Consider the following 20037-nt stretch of genomic DNA (forward strand, 5'->3'; position numbering starts at 1 on the left):
GCTGAAGTGCGCTGGAGCCCACCCTTTCGCAATGCTCGGATCTTCAGCGACCCGTAAAAGGACGGGTTGCGTCATCCGCGGTGTCGCCGGCGAACTTGCCCAGAGGGTTGTTGACGGTGCCGCCTGCAAGGTTTGCGAGGCCGTTCTTGACGTCCTTGAATTCTTTCTGGTCGGACGCGGGCACCTTGTTGATTTGGTCTGCATCGCGTCAGCAAGGCCGGGATCAAATGACATGCAGCAGCACACGGCATACCCTTGACGAGGTACGACGCCTTGTTCTCGCCCATGGTGCTCAGGGCCTTCTCCTCGAGCTGGCGCTTGAGCGCTGGCGGGATACCGAACAGGTAGACGTAGACGGTTAGGGCGGCGAGAATGCCGGCAAAGACGGAGAAAAACGTGGTTGCGGTGGCCATCTTGGCTGGATTAGGCGGTGCTAGCGGCCCAGGAGCGTGATTCAGTGGTAGATCGGTCTGCGACTAGCAATAGGAACACGGCTGAGGTTTATGCCGGCGGATGGTGTTTATAAGAGGGTGTTGCGCCTGCGACGGCTATGACGTCTGTCGCCGGGCATGGAAGCTCGCAAGCTGGTTTTGGCGGGCGTGGCCTGGTTGCCGCCTTGCACGGCAGCGTGCCAGAGCCGGCGGCCTTGGAAGCCGCGGCGAACTGCTGGTCCGCGCCTGCGCAGCTGAAGGCGGCAGGCGCAGTGCTGGGCGAGACGGCGGCGTGCGCCTCCAGCGGTTGGTGCTCTCGCAACTCTCGCCTGGCCGCCGCCAATCAGGGCGGGGCAGAGACGGCGCCCGCAGCCGGGGCAGCCCAGTTCATCCCAGTTCAGGGTCCGTTGATAGCGGGCACGAAACCGAACGGCCTGGTGTTCGCACTCCCATCTCCACGTTTCGCGCGTCTTGAGACACTAGCATAGCGTTTACGAAGTCGGCTGCTAAGCCACCTCCATATCAGCCGCACGGTGTCAGCCTCGCGCAGAGCGGAAGCCGTGCCCCGCCTACCAGCACAATTATCAGCTCCAGCCGCTCACACCCACGCAGGCGCCGTCGTGAGACCTGTACTTTCTTTCGTCACAACCTCTTTTTCCGTCCTTGCCCTCGGGTACTATACCTGGCGCTCAGCCTGACCTTCGGGCCGTTGCTTCCACGCTCCCCTCTCGCATCTCCGCTCTCTGCTGCACCACTTCTCCGCCGCCCTCAGCTTGACCGAAAACCTCCTCCCTCCCCCCACCTGAGAACAATCGCGAGGAAACAGAAGCCGCAGCCGTCAAAATGAGTCGTAGGTTGTCCCCGACGCCATTGCCGCATGCAGTGCTGACCGCGCCCCGCGCTGTTCAGTTTCAGGCATGCTGAACAAGCTGCACGGCCAGCCCGACAGCTACGACAAAAAGTGCGTGGTGCCGCTCCCACTCCCGACTGCTTCCTGCTGAACCATTCCACGACAGGGCCAAGTACCGCTTCGGCAAGACGCTCGGCGCCGGCACATACGGAATCGTGCGCGAGGCGGATTGCCCTGACGGCAAGGTCGCGGTCAAGATCATCCTCAAGAAGAATGTCAAGGGCAATGAGCAGATGGTCTACGATGAGCTGGAGATGCTTCAGCGCCTGAAGCACCCGCACATCGTCCGCTTCCACGACTGGTTTGAGTCGAGGGTATGTGGGCACTGCGCCTACAAGAGCAATTGGTGCTGACGCTTGCCAGGACAAATACTACATCGTCACCCAGCTTGCCACTGGAGGCGAGCTGTTCGACCGCATTTGCGAGAAGGGCAGGTTCACAGAGAAGGATGCTGCCGAGACCATTCGTCAGGTCTTGACCGCCGTCAACTACCTCCACCAGAACAATGTCGTTCACAGGGGTAAGTACGCTTGAAGCCCGCTTGGCTGTGCGTTTGTTGACGGTTGCGTAGATCTCAAGCCCGAGAACCTGCTTTACCTGAGCCACGACGAGGACTCCTCTCTTGTGCTCGCCGATTTTGGAATTGCGAAGATGCTCGACACCCCCGACGAGCAGCTCACTACCATGGCCGGTTCCTTTGGATATGCTGCCCCGGAGGTCATGTTGAAGCGCGGACACGGCAAGCCCGTCGACATGTGGTCCATGGGCGTCATTACCTACACCCTGCTCTGCGGTTATTCTCCCTTCAGGAGCGAGAGCTTGGCGGACTTGATTGAGGAGTGCAAGAACGGCCGTGTTGTGTTCCACGAGCGGTATTGGAAGGAAGTCAGCAAGGACGCGAAGGACTTCATCAACTCCCTCCTGGTGCCTGAGCCTGAGAACCGTTCTACGAGCGCGGTAAGCAAAGAATCGCTGTTCGGCACAACACAGATTACTAATTTTCCATACAGGAAGCCCTCGCGCACCCCTGGCTCAAGGGCGAGACTGCGTCGGACCACAACTTGCTGCCCGAGATCCGCGCTTACGTCGCCAAGGCTCGTCTTCGCCGCGGCATCGAGCTGGTCAAGCTCGCCAACCGTATCGAGGCGCTCAAGATGCAGGAAGACGAGGAGGAGGACGTGCCCGGCGAGGCGGACGTGCCGGCGAACGCGAAGGAGGCTGCCGGCGAGGCGCTTGGAGGCGCCTCCGACGCACCCCCTGCCTCTCCCCACAAGAGAAGTCTCAGCAAGATTGCCAAGGGTGCCATCTTCCGGGAGGTCGTGCTCGCAAAGGTGCGCGAGATGAAGGCGGAGGAAGACAGGAAGAAGTTCGAAGCCGAATCGGCCGCGAAGCACTGAGGGGTCTACTGTTAGATACATTCTTGAAGCGGGCCGTTAGAGAGCAGAAAGGCAGGCATGCATGCTGCCGGGGATTTCATTGCATGGGCTCCGTGGTATTCATGTTGATTAGCGATACCCTGTAGGAAGAGAAAAAATTGACACAAGCGGTATCTGTGGTCGCAAACAGCGTTGGGTTGGCGTGCGTGGTTCGTTGAGAGTGGAGGGTGTTGCCGGTCACGTGCGGTTCCTTAGCTGGAGTTCGGGCCAACACCCTGCTTGGCACCGCGATCGAGACGCGATTGAGCTGCTACTGGCAACACGCTGCTGCGCACCACCGCGACCCCCGAAGCGCATTCACGCCCGCCGAGCCCCCAGGCCTGCTGCGCACGCTGCTCCCGGCGCAAGCACCCGCAAGCACCATGGAGCGCGAATCGAAGCGCAAAGCCGCACCGCCTGCGACGCCCGAAACCGAGGGTCGCGCATCCAAAAGACAGAAGCTGCCGGTAAGTGCGCGCGCTCCCAGATGTGCGGGGCCGTCATTGCGAGGTGGCGCTTGGTGCCGCAGTCAGGGCTGTGGATGCGTCGCGGTCGGGCTTCCTGGTCCAACGCGCGACGCTTAACGGGCTTCGGCCTTGACCAGCACCAGGCTGTCCACCCTACCCGCTCGCTCCCCTCCTCAAACCACCGCAGCCGCCGCGAGCTCGCCCGCCTGGCATCAGGCCCGCTGCAACCATCGTCGCAATGCGCCCTTTCCGCCCCCAACGCTGACACAATGCGCCGCGCTCCAGGACGACGACAATGGCGAGAAGGAGACGCCAGAGACGACTTTCGTCAAGGGAATGAAGTTCCTCGAGACCATGAAGGCGGCGAAGGATAAGACGTGAGTGCTGCTGCCGCTCCGCCCTGCGCGCATGCAGCCCACCGCTGACCTGCTTGACCGAATCGCAGCGGCCGCCCCATTGCGACCAGCTTTCTCGATCTCCCCGACAAGGTACCTATCTGCGAGCAGCACCTCCGCTTCTCCGCATCTGGTGTCTGACCTGCCTGCAGAGTTCCATTCCCGAGTACTACGAAGAGATTAAGCTCCCCATCGCCTTCAGCACCATCGAGGTACACTTTCCCCTCGCTCTCCTGCTGCCCAACCATCTCATAATGCGCCTGATACTTCCGCACGTTGCTCAGGAGGAGGTTCGAGAAGGCCAGGGCCATGCTTGCATGGACGCAGACGCGCTGCAAAGTCCCCATTGCGCAGGTAGCAACGGCTAACTTCGCACCAGGCCAAGCTGCAATCCAGAGGGTATCCCACTCTTGCCGCCGTCGAAAGCGACGTCAAGCGCATGGTCAACAATGCAAAGCAGTTCAACGACAAGAATTCGGCCATATACGCCGATGCCGAGCGCGTGCGCAAGACAGCCTCCAACTTCATGACCAAGAACAACCCGGCCTACAGGACTCCAGGATACTCGGCCATTGCCACGCCCATCCCCGGGGAAGAAGCAAATGGCATTCCCAGCAGCGTCACTCGCCAACTCAGTGAGCGCCCGAAGCGTAATGCTGTAGTTGCTCAGATTGCAGCCCAGAGTACGCAGCCTACTCCGTCAAGGACGCGCAAGTCGGACAGACACTCGACGCCACGCCAAGAAAAGACCCCTGGCGAGGAGACGGACTTTCGAGGCAAGACATTCCAAGAGGCTCAGGAAGCGCTTATCCAGGAATTCATCCACTACGTTGACCCGGAAGAGTAAGCCCAGGCACCACTCATCCATGTTCACGGTCTTGTGTTGACAAGCTAGCAGAGGCCTTCAAATATATCAACCGTTCGTCAACCTTCCCAACCGCAGTCTGAAGGAGTATTACTCTACGATTACCACGCCCATGTCCCTCAATCATGTCATGAAAAGGGTCCGGGGCTGGATCAACCGCGAACACGGCTTCAGTGGAACGAGCGACTTCAAGAACTGGCAGCAGCTTGAGGAGTGCGCCAGTCTTATCTGGACGAATGCTCAGCGGTTCAATGAGGATGGCAGTGAGATGTACAATCTGGCCAGCGAGTTCGAGGTAAGTTGCATCCGCTCTGGTCTACCCAAGATATCTAACGCTTCCCAGGAACATTTCAGGAAACGACTAGCGGACGCAATGGAGAAAGTGCCGGCGCCGAAACAGACGATTAAGCTTACCATGGGCTCGCAACAACAGCAACAGTCTCAGCAACAGAAAACGCCCGCCCTCAAGCTCCGTCTGGGCGCAAACAAGAACAGTCCTGCACCAAACACTTCGACGCCGGGAACACCTGGTGGACGTAGTTCAAGCACACCGGGCGTCATTGTCGACAGCGATGCGTTAGAACGACAGCAAAAACATGTGCAGGCGGGAATAAACGGGGGTCCGCCATCATCCGGAGGCCCTGTATGCATCCCTTTCAGCTCCGCATTGATAGTCTACCTATACAGCTGCTGACACGCGATATACAGGGAATTGGAACCGCACGCAGCGGATCGGCCGCTTCACCTGCCCCTAACGGGGTGAAGAGCGAGAATCAAGCAGGCCAGTCTCCCGCGCTCGACAGCATACGCCCTTCTAGCGCGGTACCCGACTCGAGGCCGGGCGCACCATCACGGCCCTTGGATGGTTCAGTAGCTCCACCGGGAGTTTCTCGTCCCGCAAGTGGAAGCCCATACACCAATGGGCACATGGCGATGCCTCATGCCTCTGCTCACCAGCCCAACGGCTTTGACAACAAGCACCGTCAGCCTGGATTTGGTATGCTCTTGGTCAAATTTGAAAGCCTTGTCTTCCCTGCTGACTGTGAGGCAGATATTGCGGACGCGCTTCTTCCCAACATTGCCATCCACAGCCACCCGGCTCTGAAGCTCAGCCGACCGTTCAAGTTCAACATTCCAGCGTCCAAAACACTCTCGCAACAATCCATCACAATGTCCCTTCCGTGCTCGCATTCGTCAATCCAGATCAAGCCGGTTGTGCCGGTGGCGCAAACGCAACGGCCGTGGCGACTATTCGTCAACGTCAACAACACGCGCATTTCAGAAGTGTACCAGCCACCAACACAACAGCAGCAGCCCAACTCTAGCGGGTCGCCTGAAAAGCAGCAGCAACAACCACGCGAGAAAGGCCATCCGATCTTTGAAGCCAGGCTGCAGCCGGGGGTCAACCGGATTGACGTGGAAGTGGTTGCGGGAACTACACCGATGCAGGTGCGTGGACAGCCGGTGCCAAAAGAGCGGGATGCGGTTGAGATGGAGAAGTGCACGGTCTTTGTCAACTTGATGAGGGCATAATGATACAACAAACAGGTGGCATGCTCTATCATCGCATAGCATCGACGATGAGTGGTGGGTTTTCTATTCTGAAGGCAACGACAGCCCAGGGGTTTTGCACATCAATACTGCATGGTACCTTCGGGAAGAGTTGCGCGCTTCAGTGCTAGTTTTGTTTTCTCATATCCAGGTCCTTCCAGACGCATTTCCAAGCGGGTGGTGCTGGTAAGCAGGTTGGGTTATTGGCAAATGCGATCAGGTAAACACAGGCCCGCGCAGTGGTGTAGGATTGGGCGGATTTGAGTGGTCGTTGCAAAATCGATTTCTATATCTTCGAGACTGATCAGTACAGTTGCACATGCATGCGGTGCTCCGATATCGTACATCGTCCACGCACCAACTCACGCTCCCTGGAAGAGGCGGTGCATGGCCCAATCGGAACATAGCGCAGTCTTGCCTTCTCCAGTTCTTCTGTGCCAGCATTTCCCCTCACTCCCCGGAGGCGTAGGCAGTAAGTGATTGACAAAGTCCGACGTCGGACTGACGTAACGAATGGTTCACACGGCCACGGCATATATCAGACAGCTGCATGTTTATCCGGGCTCGAAAACTACAAATACCCTCCAATACTTCCCGGCTGTTGTATTCAGTGAAGCTTGTCACACGAACCACAAAACGCACATCCGCCATGTCTTTCGCGCGCGCCTTTTCCCGTCCCACCTTCAACCCTTGCCTCGTCAACCTCCCCAAGCACGCCCGCCCCTTTTCACGCCTCGCGCCTCGCCTCGCCCCATCATCATCTTCTTCTTCCCCCAGTGACCCATCCTCCCCCAAGATCCTCCTCGAAGACGCCGCCAACGGCTTCGGCCACATCCGGCACAACCCGGTGCCGCCCAAGCCGCGACGCCGGGGCGTGACGGAGATCCGGGGGCCCTACTACAGCGCCATGGGCCCGCGCTACCTGTCGGACGTGCTGGAGACGGTCGGCCACCACGTCGACGGGCTCAAGTTCGCGGGCGGCTCCTTCTCGCTGTTCCCCGAGCCGCGCCTGCGCGAGCTGCTCGACGTCGCGCACCGCCACGGCGTGTACGCGTCGACGGGCGGCTGGATGGAGCACGTGCTGGCGGGGGCCGGCGGCGAGGTGGGCAAGGCCGTCGACCGCTACCTCGACAAGCTGCGGGACTTGGGCTTCGACGTCGTGGAGGTGAGCACCGGCTTCTTGAGCCTGCCGCCCGACGACTGGGTGAGGCTCGTCGAGCGCGTGCATGAGAAGGGGATGAAGGCGAAGCCGGAGCTGGGGATCCAGTTTGGGGCCGGCGGCGACACGGAGGCGGGCGAGCTGGAGGCCATGGGGACGAGCGATCCGAGCCGCGTGACGGGTTTGGCGAAGAGGTTCGTGAGGGAGGCGGGCGTGGAGAGGTGCATGATTGAGAGCGAGGGGATTACTGAAAACGTGACGAAGTGGCGGACCGATGTCATTCAGCAGATCCTGAGGGAGGTGCCCATGGAGAATGTCATGTTCGAGGCGGCGGACCCCAAGGTTTTCAACTGGTGAGTGGGCCCCCTGTCTCCCCTCTCTCCTTTCCCTTCTTCCTTCTCTTGCTCTCTCTCTCCTGTTTGTGGCTTCGAGCTGATACGTTGTTGCTTTGCGTAGGTACATTCGTGAGTTTGGCGTTGATGTCAATCTCTTTGTGGATCACTCCCAGATCGTGCAGCTGTCATGCCTCCGTCACGGCATCTGGGGAATGGCGGACACTTTCGGAAAGATCACGACTTTCCGACCTTGAAGGAGTTTCTGCGTGGCCCGATGAGACGATGTAGCCCGGTGAGATTGATTTCAGTTAGCGTCTGCCGGTCCTTGTGTTTCTCCGCTACTGGTTGGCCGATGAATTCCATCACCAGTCTGTTGTAGATGCGACTTTTGATATGTAAATCGCTTACTAAATACCTTAAAACCAAACGATGACGTTCCTCTACCTATTTCGTTATCATCTCTCCTTGTTGAAGTGACTGCTCCCCTGTTGAGGGTTGCGCTCTTGGCATATTAACTTCTTAGACTTGTCTCATTTCACGTTGACGTTGTTCGCAACTGTTGTACACACCTCAACCCTTTGACTAGTTGGAAAGATACAGCCTTCGCATCCTAGCTCCACATACTCGGCTTCTTGTAGGCACCAGAAGTTGCGTTAGCACGTCCTCGTTGGCTCACTATCATTAGCATGTCCCAGCAATACAGCCAATTAAGAAAAGGCGCAAAAATGATGCTCCGTCAAGTCTTGCTTAACAGTCATTTGGTATTAGCGTGTATTTTGGTCCCACTATCGTAGTAGTTTCGATAAAAGGAAAAGACCCTCGCACTAAATGTCACAGCTTAAGGTGGAAGGAACGTAGATGTAAATCGAAAAAAAATTTGTGGCCTCATTTCATGCGCAGTTGAAGCAGACATCCGGACGTAGATATCAAGTTATACAATCTCACTCTATGGGCAGTTGAAGGAGATATCCGGACGTAAATGTAAAATTATATCATCTTACTCTATGAGCAGTTGAAGAAGACATCCGGACGCAAATGTAGAATTATATAATTTTGTTTAATGGGTAGTTGAAGAAGACATCCGGACGCAAATGTAAAATCATATAATCTTACTCTATGGGCAGTTGAAGAAGGTATCCGGACGTGAATGTAGAATTATATAATCTCACTCTAGGGAAGGAAGATAAGGGCCAAGTACCAACGGCCAAGTGGAGGAACATAGGAAGCTGGGAAGATGGGATGTGTTCGAGCAATTGCCGACACCAGGCGTAGACGCGAGCATTGAAGCTGTACAATCGCATCCAGATAGTACCTTACCACATGTGCCATGTCGATTTGTTTGGCAGCCTACCAAGTACGATTTCACCAGGGGCCAAATGCACACAACATAAAAGTTTCAATGAACACTCGTAAATTCTCGACCACTATACGCACCCTACGTACTCGCGATCTTCTTTCCCATTTTTCGCTCTTCTCCCTTTTCCTGATCGCTTGGGAAATATGCCCGGGGGTAACCTTTTTTTCGAACGTGCACATCAGGCCACGCATTCACTCACTCGTAACCACCAGCAAACAGGAAGGTGCATATCAAGCCATCATAACAAGTCACTTTTTGAAAGCCCAAATGCACCCGCCGTGTCTAGATATAAAAGAAGAAAGACCTAGGAAATGAAAACCCGAAACCCCTGCGCACAGCCTGCTGCGCCATCCATTTACCGGGTGGAGAAGGCCTTGGTGACGGTGCGCTTGAGGGCGAGCTCCTTCTTCTTGAGGTCGTCGGAGCCGGCATCCTCGATCTCGAGCTGCGCCATGGCGTCGCTGAGAGCAGACTCGATCTTCTCCTTCTGGCCGCGCTTGAGCTTCATCGAGGTGCCCGGGTCCGAGATCATCTCCTCAACACGCGAGATGTAGGCCTCAAGCTGTTGCCTCGACTCGAAGCGCTTGGAGAAGGCCTCGTCCGACGACTTGAACTTCTGCGCTTCGTCGATCATCTTCTCGATCTCGCCGGAAGAGAGCTTGCCGACAGAGTTGGAGATGGTGATGTTGGCGCTGCGGCCCGAAGTCTTCTCCGTGGCAGTGACCTTGAGGATACCGTTGACATCGACCTCGAAGACACACTCGAGGACGGCGTCACCAGCCTTCATGGGAGGGATGGGAGCAAGAGTGAACTCGCCCAGAGAGGTGTTGTCCTCGCAGTTGACACGCTCGCCCTGGAAGACAGGGAACTGAACGGTGGTCTGGTTGTCGGCAACCGTGGTGAAGGTCCTCTTCTTGATGGTGGGGACGGTCTGGCCACGGGGAACGACGGGGGCGAAGATGTTACCCTCCATGGCGACACCAAGCGAGAGCGGGACGACATCGAGCAGGAGGAGGTCGGCAGTCTCAGCCGAAGTGGCCTTGCCGGACAGGATACCGGCCTGGACGGCGGCACCGTAGGCAACGGCCTCATCGGGGTTGATGCTCTTCTCGAGCTTCTTGCCGTTGAAGAAGTCGCTGAGGAGCTTCTGGATACGGGGGATACGGGTGGAACCACCAACAAGGACGATCTCGTCAACCTTGGACTTCTCGATGCTGGCATCCTTGAGGACCTGCTCGACGGGAGCGAGGGTGCCGCTGAAAGCCTTGCCGTTAAGCTCCTCGAAACGAGCACGGGTGATGGTCGAGGCGAAGTCCTCGCCCTCGAAGAGAGAGTCGATCTCAACGGTGGTCTGGGTAGCGTTGGAGAGAGTACGCTTGGCACGCTCGCAAGCAGTCCTCAGACGACGCAGAGCACGGGGGTCACCGCTGATATCTTTTTTAGTTTTTCTCGTGAACTCCTTCTTGAAGTGGTCGAGGAGGTTGGTGTCGAAGTCCTGGCCACCAAGATGAGTGTCACCAGCGGTGGCCTTGACGGTGAAGACGCCACCCTGGATGTGCAGGAGGGAGACATCGAAAGTACCACCACCAAGGTCGTAGATGAGGACGTTCCTCTCCTTCTCGGACTTGCCGGAGCCGAGACCGTAGGCGATGGCGGCGGCCGTGGGCTCGTTGATGATGCGGAGGACGTTGAGGCCGGCAATGGAGCCGGCGTCCTTGGTAGCCTGACGCTGGTTGTCGTTGAAGTAGGCAGGGACGGTGATGACGGCCTTCTCGACCTTCTTGCCGAGCTTGGTCTCGGCAACTTCCTTCATCTGCTCGGTTGTCAGCTTTTGCCGCCCAATTTTGCCGTCGCACAAAGGCTGTGTGGTGGGATGCTCACCTTGACCAGCACCATGGCGGAGATCTCCTGGGGAGAGAAGGTCTTGGTCTCGTTCAGGTACTCGACCTGGACCATGGGAGCACCGTCGTGGTCGGTGATCTTGAAGGGCCACGACTCAATGTCCTTCTTGACGGTCTCGTCGTCGAATCTCCGACCAATGAGACGCCTGCCGTTTGTTAGCAGCTGTTGGGACTGCGCAGGCGGCGTGGAGGAGCCTTACTTGACATCGAAGACGGTGTTGGCGGGGTTCATGGCAGCCTGGTTCTTGGCGGCCTCACCGATGAGACGCTCCTCGGGAGTGAAGGAGACGAACGAGGGAGTGGTGAAGCTACCCTGCTCGTTGGCGACTGCGAGAGAACAGCTGTAAGCATGACGGACGGGCGGAGGATGGCGATGGAGACGTACTGATCTCGACGTTGGCGCCCTCATAGTTGGCAACGCAAGAGTAGGTGGTGCCTGTGGAAGAAAAAGTCAGTACGGCGGGCAGCAGGCATTCGCAGCGGGCGGGACAGCGTACCAAGATCGATACCGATCGCACCGTCGTAGACTTCGTCACTCATGGTTGCTGGGGGATTTTTTGAAAAAGATGGAGTTGAGGGGTGGGGAGGAGAGGAATGCGCGCTCAGCTTGAACCTTTTGTGCTCGCGCAAAATCGAAATTTTGCCTTAGCTAAGGCGGAGCGCGGCCAGAATATCCCTGCACCCGAGGTCCGTGCGCCACGCTCTCTTTGCCGACCGCCTCACGTCCTTGCCATCTGCTCTCACGTGCCCGCCGGCTTTGGCGCCGAAGACTCTCACTGCACCGCTCCATTAACGCCTCGCGGCCTACGTGACGCACGCTTCGGCCCCAGCTATCATCGCCTCCACCCGCGTCCAGTCCAAAAAAAAAAAAAGTCCGCCGTCCCGCCTCGCCAGGCCCTGCGCCCCTCCTACTACCTATTGCTATTGCCCGCGCCGCCCACTGCCCCTCGCCCCAACTCAATTTTCGCTGTGTACAAAATCAAACAACGATAAATGCAAAACGCTAATGATAATGGAAACCCATTGGAAAGGCCTTCCATCACCGGGCGAAGAAGAAGTTCGACTCCCCCGCTATGTGCCCATCCCGGAACGCCACGCCGAGTAGGAAAAACAAAAACGAACCAAAATCAACGACATGACCACTTTTCTTTTGTTTTTGGAAGTTGCAGTAGTTGAGGCCCCTAACCTTCCATGTAGAGGCCTGAAAACGTTTTTTTCTTTCTTTCTTCGAAGGCTAACAAAACGGTCTACCCGATTCCCGACGTCCCAAGCCCTCCTCAAGGTTCTCCTTCCTTTTTCTTCAGCCCTCCAAACTTAAGCTTCAATTTCAACGGCTTTCTCTCTCCATCGGGGCCTGAAGCCGGCGGGCTCGCCGACGGTGGAGCAGTTTGTGGCGCCGGCGCCGTTGGCTTCGCAAGGAACGGCTTCGGCGGCGCTGGAGGAGCTTGATGTTCGGGACGGGGTGGCTTGACATGGTGCGATTCGGGCCGTGGCGGCTTCGGCTTTGGAGGCCGATCGTGCTTCTGGGGCTGCGAGATCCGCAGCGGTCCATTGCCACTGTTGACCTTTTGCGACGAACTGCTGCGCGCTGCTGGAGGTCGCCCGACGATTTGCCTTAGCCGCTCCGGGTTCACCTTCAGTCTGACAATCTTTCGGCGAGCTTTCTTCGGCTTGTCAGGTCTGTCAGGCCTGTCAGGTTTGTCATGTCGGTCATGCTTCTCCATCCTGTCTACGCGATCCGGCATTGTAGAACTAGGAGTAGGTGCTCTTGAGTGGCTTGGAGTAGGCGCCCTGGAGTGGCTTGGAGTAGGTGCCCTTGAGTGGCTCGGAGTGGGCACCTTGGGTGTTTGCGATGGAGCCCTAAAGAAGGGTGATGCCGGCCGTTGGGAAAGTGACCCGAGTGGCTTTACTGATGGGCCTGGTGTCGGCGGCTTTGACACAGCTGCCGGGGTGGGCGGTTTGAGTATCGTAGAAGGAGATGGCCCAGACGAAGGGATACTGCCACTTCCAGTCTTCAAATTGATCTTCAGCGAAGGCACACCATTTGGCTTTGGTGCCGTCGAATGCGCCAACTGCTGACGTTTGTTCGGCTCGTCTGCAAGTGACGGCCGCCTTCGCTTCTCGGCCGCCTTTTGCTGAAGCAGTGATGCCTGCTCCTGCTTGATCTTGCTCAATGGCTTCTGTCGGTACGGCATGCTGCGGTAGAAGCGCATCTTGCCCTTGCCCTGGTTTTGGACCTTCCAGGACAAGGGCAACTTGAGCATGACCTCAAGGGAGGTCTTTGGTTCAAACACCAGCCCGCAAATATCGAGTAGCCTGACCCACTCCTTGAGACTGGGAATTGGAGAAGTAAGCGCATTGCGCATTTGCTCCTCAAACACCTTGTTCTTCCCAAGCTCCGTTTTGAGAGCCTTGATAGCACCTTCAAGCGTCTGCGTGCGCTCGATCATCGCGGCACGGCTATCGGTAGATGCATCTTGTTCAATGATCAGGCCACCGAAGACTTGGTTCGACGGCTCCTCTTTCTTGTCGCCTATCGCGATGCGGGCCAGACCGCGACCAATTAGGTAGTAGAGCTGCTCCCGGACATAAGGCGAAGGGTCGTAAGCAAGTGTGAAGATCAGGTACCGCAAGATCGCCGGATGCCTCATCATGTTGAGATCAATGAGGCATTCCATTGCCTTTAGCCGGACGCTCTCTGCAGCACCTGGCTTGGCGTATTGCAAAAAGTCCAGCATCTTCCGGGGTATTATGTTGTTCTCCATCAGGAGGCACTGGCATTGAAGCGCAGTGACGGTGACGATGTTCTGGTACGAAGGGATCCACTCGTCCAAACGGCGGTGACGCTCAATCTCGTTGAGAGCGTCCCGTTGGAAATCGATTTCGTCTTGCTCATCCTCATCGAAGTCGAAGCTAATGGTGCTCGTGTCCTTGTAGCCAAGTTGCTGTGCCAGGGCGGCCAGGAGCGCCGCCACATAATGACAATCAGAGAACTCATTGTGCGAGTTGTCGTTGAACTTTAGCTTGTCGAGAATCCACATCTTCGATCTCATTAGCCCCTTTCCGCCCGGTTCACGTACTCTAGCAATAGCCCGTGGAATAGCACATTGCACAAGATATTGACTCCGGTCAGAGAAGTCGTTGGAGCGAACCATGTGCGATCCCGGAAGACAAAAGAGCTCCTGGAATATTTTTTCCAGGTGATAAAGGCCGACCCAGTTGAGCTCAATATCATCAATTCTAGGGATGGCACACTTGGCGAGAGCCTCTGTAGCCAGCGTTCGGATGCCGTGGAAATACCGCCGATCCATGACCGTCCGAGTGAGATATGTCGAGACTAGCTTGCTTGGCTGCAAGGACGAGAGATTCTGCAGTGCCTCGGCTTGTGCCACCACATCAGGGTCTTGCTGCAGCTGAGCCACCAACATCCAGGGCAGCTGATTGAAATTGATCTTGCAGATCCACTCAAAATCTGCATCGACTCGGATCCACTCATACTGCTCATTTGCCATCTGCTCTTCCTCCTCCTTCGTCCACTCATCAAAGCCCCATTCCTGGATTTCCTTTTCCGTGTCCAGGACATCTCCCAGGCAGTAAAGTGGGATTTCATCCGGTAACTCGCCGTCGCCATTGAGGTCGATTCCCTGTGCGGCCGCCGCTCTCTCCTTTTGACGCCGGTTTCGTTTTAGCCTCGTGTATTTGGTATTATACGGCGCATCGAACTTCGTAATCGCATCGTGAATAGGGATAATGTGATCGTAGGGAGTTCCGTCGGCCTCATGGACAGTGACCGTCATGGCTCCAGTGAATACTCTTGTGGGTCTTTTCTTTGACATGCCATTCTTTTGTTCGTTGAGGTCCTTGAGAAAGGTCTTGGGGTCGAGGTCTTCCGCTCTGCTCTCCAGTTCACTGCGGTCGCCCTGGGTTTGCTTGACGGTGAACTCGATGACAGACTTCTTCTTGTTGAAACGTTGGGTGACATAAAAGTGCGGGCAGCCTGCACCGTAAACCCATTGTCTCCAGAAGTCCGGGATCGGCTTGCTTTCGAGGTACTTGTCGACAATCTGGATGAAGTCTTCCGTCGAGATTGCGCCGTTTTGAAGCCTTCCAGTCTTCGCTTGGAGCAGCACCTTATAGATGATCTTTGTTACGCCCATCTTTGCCATCCTCTTGATTTTCTGGTTGAGGATGAACATGACCAAAGGCGCTTTCAGTTCCATGAACTCAATCTCAGACGGATCTACATCGAGAAAATCTCCAAGAGCTTGCAAGGAAGGACGGTTGACGTCGAGCTCGACAACTCGGTCAGCCATCTGCTTCATCCTGAAACGGTGCTCATTCCTGCCGCAGAGTTGCTCCATAAAGTCGTCCGACATGAAGTGGGAAAGAGCATAGATCACCCACCAGTCTTGACTGGTCTTGGGGATGACGTTGATGCCCATCCACTGGAATGCAAGAGCGTGAACCAATTTGCGAGTAACCGGGAAGAGTGGATCCAAGACGTCCTCCGGATAGAGAAGAGAATTGCTGCATAGTGTGAGTGATGCGGCATGGGCGATTTCCGGAACAAGATCATCCACGAAAACGATCTTGTAGCTGGTGAAAGGGTAAGAGATGTAGGTTTTGCTGAAATGGTCTGTTGCCTGCGGACGCGTCAACGTTTGCATGGGTCAAGCAGAACGGGCCCTATACCTTTGCCAACGCCATACATGTGTTTCTGACTTCGTCGCTCCTTCCCGGGAGACAGAAGCCATGAACACGGATGGCGGCTTGGCCCATCATTTCGTCATCGTCGCTTTCGCGCAGATCCGAAAGATCGACGTGCTCTAGGGGGCCAACGGCAATCGCGATGTGCTGCGGCAGGACGGCGTTTGCACAAGTGAAGCTGACGGTCTTTCGAGAGGGATCCTTGGGATCGACGATCTGTGACCGTGAGAAACTCTTCTTTCAATTCGGTAACAGGACTACCTACATCATCGGTCATGTCGCCTGAGCAGACGACAGACATCTCCAGTGCCTTGTCTTCTTCAGACAAGCCGAAATTATCAACGTCGGCATCAAGCATTTGAACGTCACCGTCGTCGTGGATGCCATTTGGAAGACCGTTCGTCAGCGCCCCGTTAGTGGAAGGGTGATCACTGATTCCATTTGTTAACGGCGGCGCGGCTTTCCTGAACACGTCGCCGACGGTCCTTGGGCACCTGATGGATATTTCCCATGGATAGCGCGCGCTCGCATCGTCTACGCAGGGGAACAGACAGGAAGCCGAGCCCGTGAACTGGGAGTTCTGAGTGTAGATGTGGGGATATCTTGTGTCCCCCTCTTCCAATCCAGCAAAGTGCAAGCCCTCACGAAAATGCTTGATGTCGTAGTGGACGACGACCTTGAGTGGCGCGAACACTGACCCGCCTGCCGTTAGGTCGCCGAGCATGCTGAGCGCATCGAGCGACGAGGCGTCCAGCTCCTTGATCTTCACTCTCGGTGGGACAAATACCCAGAGATTCTCGTCCGCTACTTCTCCACCATCTTCTTCTACCTTCTGCCGCAAAACCTTGTGGTGGTGAACCGTGCTCTTTTCTGAAAGGTAGATGTGAGAGTGAGGGTCATTGTGATCCCATCTTGCCTCGCGCCCCTCCACCGTGACCCTCTTAATGCGAGCCTGTCGGCAGTGGAGGCGAATGTATGGCAAGTTCTTTGACTGAGGCTGGACATTGATCTCGGCAACTCCACGCACGGAGCGCGCCAAGAAGTCGATGTCGAGCTCGACCTTTGCTGAGTAGACGCTGAAGGACGGGTCGGATGCCGGAGGGGCGGCGGCCGTGGCCGAGGAGAGAGGGTCGAAAGGACCAGGCATTGTGCCGTTCCAGGTGCTAGCCTGCGATCCTCTGCAGCAAAACCCTCCTGCTCATCGCCGAAGTTATGTGCGCATGCTAAGTGACGGTGGGACGCGGAGCTCGAGACGGTCGTATGCGCGGTTGGGCAGACGCAAATGACGGCTCAAAGGCTGTGGTTCGGGAGCGGTGGCGCTGGAGACAGCGACGTGTTCGGTCGCGCGAGGGCGAAGGGTGGGCGGGGTGGTGGCAGAGGGCGCCGGGCGCAGTTGGGTGTCGCAACTCGACTGCAGTCGCGCGGGTGATGCTGCTGCGATGGAGCCTGTGACGCCGCGCTCGTTTCTTGGCGCTCGGGCGGTAGCGCACAAGCGCGTCGCCGCGCCGCGTCTTCAACACCACAACCCGCATCCAAATTTTTACTCACGTGTTGACAGTCGCCGAACCATCTCCCCCCATCTAGATTTCGCCCTTTGGACAGACAGTTGGCCTGTATCACAACGGCTTTACGCGGGGAAGATGGAAGTCATCGGCGAAGAAGCGACGAACAGGAGCCGACTATAACAAAAGGCATTCATGATGCATACGAACAAAGACATGGTCACAAACAATCATTGCTCTTTTCTGCATACAGCAGCCTATGGATAGAGTACACCGCCAGACCTGCATGAAAACACCCGCCCGACGAGCTCGCCGTATATTTTCCACAGCCGCCCATGTAAACTAGGATCAGTCAACCTCCGAAAACGCCATGCCGCCGTAAAGTATGAATGCAGGGATATCCCATTGGCCGTGACTCGAAACGTCTCAACGGAGCGCCATTGTAAAAGCGACATGCTGCTACATATGTTCATAAGCTTACTGCCTCTTCTCCCTCATCATCCGCCGCTTTTTCCGAGCATGTGCACGCAATGCTTCGGGTGTGAGATATTCTTCGGGGAGGGCAAACTCCTCCTCGGCAGGCTCGGGGATTGGTTGACCAAAGGCCGTCACGTTACGGCCGTGCCTCTGCTTGCCCATGGCGGCAGCGCGGAGGTGGGGCTTGGAATAGAAAGAGATGAACGGGCGTTCGGGAGAAGGAGGCCGGTACATGATGGGAGGAGGGGGTGGTCGAGGTTTTGAATGTTTGGTGGAGGAACCGCTGGCGGAAATGGCTTCTTGTTGCAACTGCCGCGCAGCCCAGGCATCAACGTCGCTCGAATTTGGGGGCTCGCCCATACTATCTTCCTCGGTGCGTTCAGCTTGCTGATCGGCTTCTTCGTCATCTTCGTCCTTTGCTTGCTGGGCCTGTTCTTTCTCGAGCCGAAGTCTCTTTTCCTCCTCTTTCCATATCCGGAACTTATCCACCAGCGCCCTGACTTCAGAAATGAAGTAGTCGCGCTTCGGCTCATACTCTTTCTTCTCCGAGTCGGTGATGCCAGTGACACCCATGACACGCAGCCAATCATGGCCAAGCAGCCCGTCCAGAAGACGTTCCAGCTGTACCTTTTCATGCATGGCCCGCTCTTTCTCAATGTTCCGCAGTTGCTTCTCCTTGCGCTCGGCGCGCCTGTGTGCCTTGAAGAAGAAATCATCATCGAGAGGGTCGGTCGTTATGTGGTGTGGCGTGTGGCGGACGATGGTAGAAAAATCGACGGTTTGTATGCCACTGTTGACTTGAGCGAAAGGCTTGTACCCATTGAGTGTCGTGGCGGGGTTGGACGCTGAGTGGGCGGGGGCGAGGAGCGAGGACCGCCTCTTCTCAGGTACGGACGACGCAGAAAGCGAGGAGACAGGCCCAGGGACGAGGACGGGTTCGCTGAGAGGCTCGTCGATAACGTGGACGGGCTCGTCGATGTCGAGAAAATCTGGCCGGGGTCAGCTTCGATATCAGCGCAACACGAACGCGTCTACGCACCAGACTTCCTCTCAACGCCGGCAATCACATCGTCGTAATTGGGAAAGTATATGGCCAGGTCGCTTTTGAGGCGTGAGCCGCCGTCCTGGCTCCTCAACGTCCGTTTGTCCTGGGGCACTGGCAGGCCGCCCTGGGCGTCGGGTTTGGGCGTTGCGGACTGTGAGGGCACGTCATCGTCGCGGAGGTCGAGCTGGGTTTGCACGCCGTTGGTCGCTTGTACCAGCCCCCCATGCGGCTGTGTGACTGTGACTTTGGTCGGAGGTCTCGGGTGCTGTTGCTGCTGTTGCTCAGCGCTGGCGATCGGTGTGGCGCCCTTCCTTCGCGACGAGCCACGATTCCTCGTCGCCGGGCGGGGGCCCAGCAGCTTCAGCGTCTGGCCGGTCGTGGGCGTCGCGGAGTCGTCCGGGGACGGCGCGACGGGCGTGCTGGCGATGGAGAGCGTGTCCTGCGACGCGGGCGCGGGTGCGGAGGGCGCTGCGAGGTTCTCGTTTGACTCGGCGGTCGCGATATTTTTAGGACCTCGACGTGTGAAGCGCCCACTTGAGGAGCGGTTCAATGGTCGCGAGGAGCTGACCATTGTTTGCCGGGGCGCCCAAGGTCATCTTTCTGCTGCCGCTGTCTCAGGGTCACCGCTCGCGACGGGCGTTGTAGAAGCTTGCGAGCTCGGGCGTACCGCGATCGTGTTAGGGGACCCTTCTGAGTTTGGTCGTGGCTGTAGGCGAAGGGAAAGCGTTTCGCAAGGACTCGTCCATTTCACTGTTCACAGTCGCATGCACGCTCACGATCGCCCCGGAACCATTTAGGTTTGCATCTACAGCCGCTGCGCAGAGGCACTGCGGTGGTATTATGGGTCAGAGCGTCAAGCGGCAGTATGCGCACACCTGTCGAGTGGAACGGCGCGTAGGTATGCTTAAGGTTCGCGCGGCACCCCGAGATGCAACCCAGCGCTGTGCACACGCGCTCGCGAGGGGCTTCCCGCAAACGCTTGGTGCTGCTATGTGGGTGCTGCTGCACCAACGCTGGCGCGACCGACGCAGCTTGCAGCCGCACCATATGTGAGTTCGCAGACACCGGCCACCAATTCCTGCCGCGTTTGCTGGCAATGCTGGCAACCTATTGATCCTCGGGCCACCGCCATGTCGTCATCAAATGGGCGCGGATCTCCGTCCTGTACGAGACCTGCGGGGAAGGTCGGCCTCACATGGCCTGCCACAACGAACACATTTTCCAGCGACGACTTCAGACGTCGTTAGTTGCCCCCAAAGAATGTTGTACATTGTTGGTCTGCATCAGCATGAGACATTACGCTCAATGGTGATATGGGTTATTATGCGCCCAAATTGTACTTAAGAGAAAAGAAACTCCTTGAGAACAGGAGACGAGGAAAACTCCGGGTTGAGAAGGACACAACTGTGGTCAGTCAGCGGTGCGGCTCGATATTCTAGAACACTAGGTTGTGCAACGCTAGGCGGCGTGTGTGTGTGGAACGGTCAACGAGTGGCGGCTGGGGGGGGGGGGGGGGGGGG

The 20037-nt window shown here is 57.0% G+C and overlaps 8 protein-coding genes across 8 annotated transcripts in view; 3 read left to right on the forward strand and 5 right to left on the reverse strand.

Moving 5' to 3' along the window:
* Positions 1-43: 43 nt before the first annotated feature.
* BKCO1_3500017 (uncharacterized protein) lies at positions 44-413 on the reverse strand (the record flags this gene model as incomplete). The annotated part of the gene is made up of 2 exons (XM_020274760.1): positions 44-198; positions 254-413. The coding sequence occupies 2 exons, from the start codon at positions 411-413 to the stop codon at positions 44-46; spliced, it is 315 nt and encodes a 104-aa protein (XP_020129137.1).
* Positions 414-1348: 935 nt separating this feature from the next.
* BKCO1_3500018 (calcium calmodulin-dependent protein kinase) lies at positions 1349-2738 on the forward strand (the record flags this gene model as incomplete). Its single annotated transcript, XM_020274761.1, has 5 exons — positions 1349-1392; positions 1448-1655; positions 1705-1861; positions 1913-2298; positions 2352-2738. 5 exons carry the CDS (start codon positions 1349-1351, stop codon positions 2736-2738), a joined length of 1182 nt encoding a protein of 393 aa, XP_020129138.1.
* Positions 2739-3139: 401 nt separating this feature from the next.
* On the forward strand, positions 3140-6016 carry BKCO1_3500019 (bromodomain containing protein; the record flags this gene model as incomplete). Its single annotated transcript, XM_020274762.1, has 9 exons — positions 3140-3223; positions 3509-3600; positions 3669-3711; positions 3771-3830; positions 3998-4461; positions 4517-4778; positions 4827-5126; positions 5192-5480; positions 5535-6016. The coding sequence occupies 9 exons, from the start codon at positions 3140-3142 to the stop codon at positions 6014-6016; spliced, it is 2076 nt and encodes a 691-aa protein (XP_020129139.1).
* A 667-nt stretch (positions 6017-6683) lies between these two features.
* On the forward strand, positions 6684-7782 carry BKCO1_3500020 (sulfonate biosynthesis enzyme; the record flags this gene model as incomplete). Its single annotated transcript, XM_020274764.1, has 2 exons — positions 6684-7546; positions 7650-7782. The coding sequence occupies 2 exons, from the start codon at positions 6684-6686 to the stop codon at positions 7780-7782; spliced, it is 996 nt and encodes a 331-aa protein (XP_020129081.1).
* A 1458-nt stretch (positions 7783-9240) lies between these two features.
* On the reverse strand, positions 9241-11326 carry BKCO1_3500021 (heat shock protein ssb1; the record flags this gene model as incomplete). Its single annotated transcript, XM_020274765.1, has 5 exons — positions 9241-10698; positions 10767-10932; positions 10987-11113; positions 11172-11222; positions 11284-11326. 5 exons carry the CDS (start codon positions 11324-11326, stop codon positions 9241-9243), a joined length of 1845 nt encoding a protein of 614 aa, XP_020129080.1.
* Positions 11327-12646: 1320 nt separating this feature from the next.
* On the reverse strand, positions 12647-16640 carry BKCO1_3500022 (transcription initiation factor tfiid; the record flags this gene model as incomplete). The annotated part of the gene is made up of 4 exons (XM_020274766.1): positions 12647-12798; positions 12867-15429; positions 15479-15709; positions 15759-16640. 4 exons carry the CDS (start codon positions 16638-16640, stop codon positions 12647-12649), a joined length of 3828 nt encoding a protein of 1275 aa, XP_020129083.1.
* An 832-nt stretch (positions 16641-17472) lies between these two features.
* BKCO1_3500023 (methylated-dna-protein-cysteine methyltransferase) lies at positions 17473-19088 on the reverse strand (the record flags this gene model as incomplete). Its single annotated transcript, XM_020274767.1, has 2 exons — positions 17473-18461; positions 18512-19088. The coding sequence occupies 2 exons, from the start codon at positions 19086-19088 to the stop codon at positions 17473-17475; spliced, it is 1566 nt and encodes a 521-aa protein (XP_020129082.1).
* A 769-nt stretch (positions 19089-19857) lies between these two features.
* Positions 19858-20037, reverse strand: part of BKCO1_3500024 (px domain-containing protein) — a gene marked incomplete at both ends in the record, with an annotated part of 1030 nt that continues 850 nt past the window's right edge. Inside the window, one exon of the mRNA XM_020274768.1 lies at positions 19858-19921. Within this exon, the coding sequence (XP_020129085.1) occupies positions 19858-19921 (64 nt within the window). The remainder of the gene's footprint in view (positions 19922-20037) is intronic.

The sequence above is a fragment of the Diplodia corticola genome (assembly GCF_001883845.1).
Source record: "Diplodia corticola strain CBS 112549 chromosome Unknown scaffold35, whole genome shotgun sequence".
Classification (NCBI taxonomy): Eukaryota; Fungi; Ascomycota; class Dothideomycetes; order Botryosphaeriales; family Botryosphaeriaceae; genus Diplodia; species Diplodia corticola.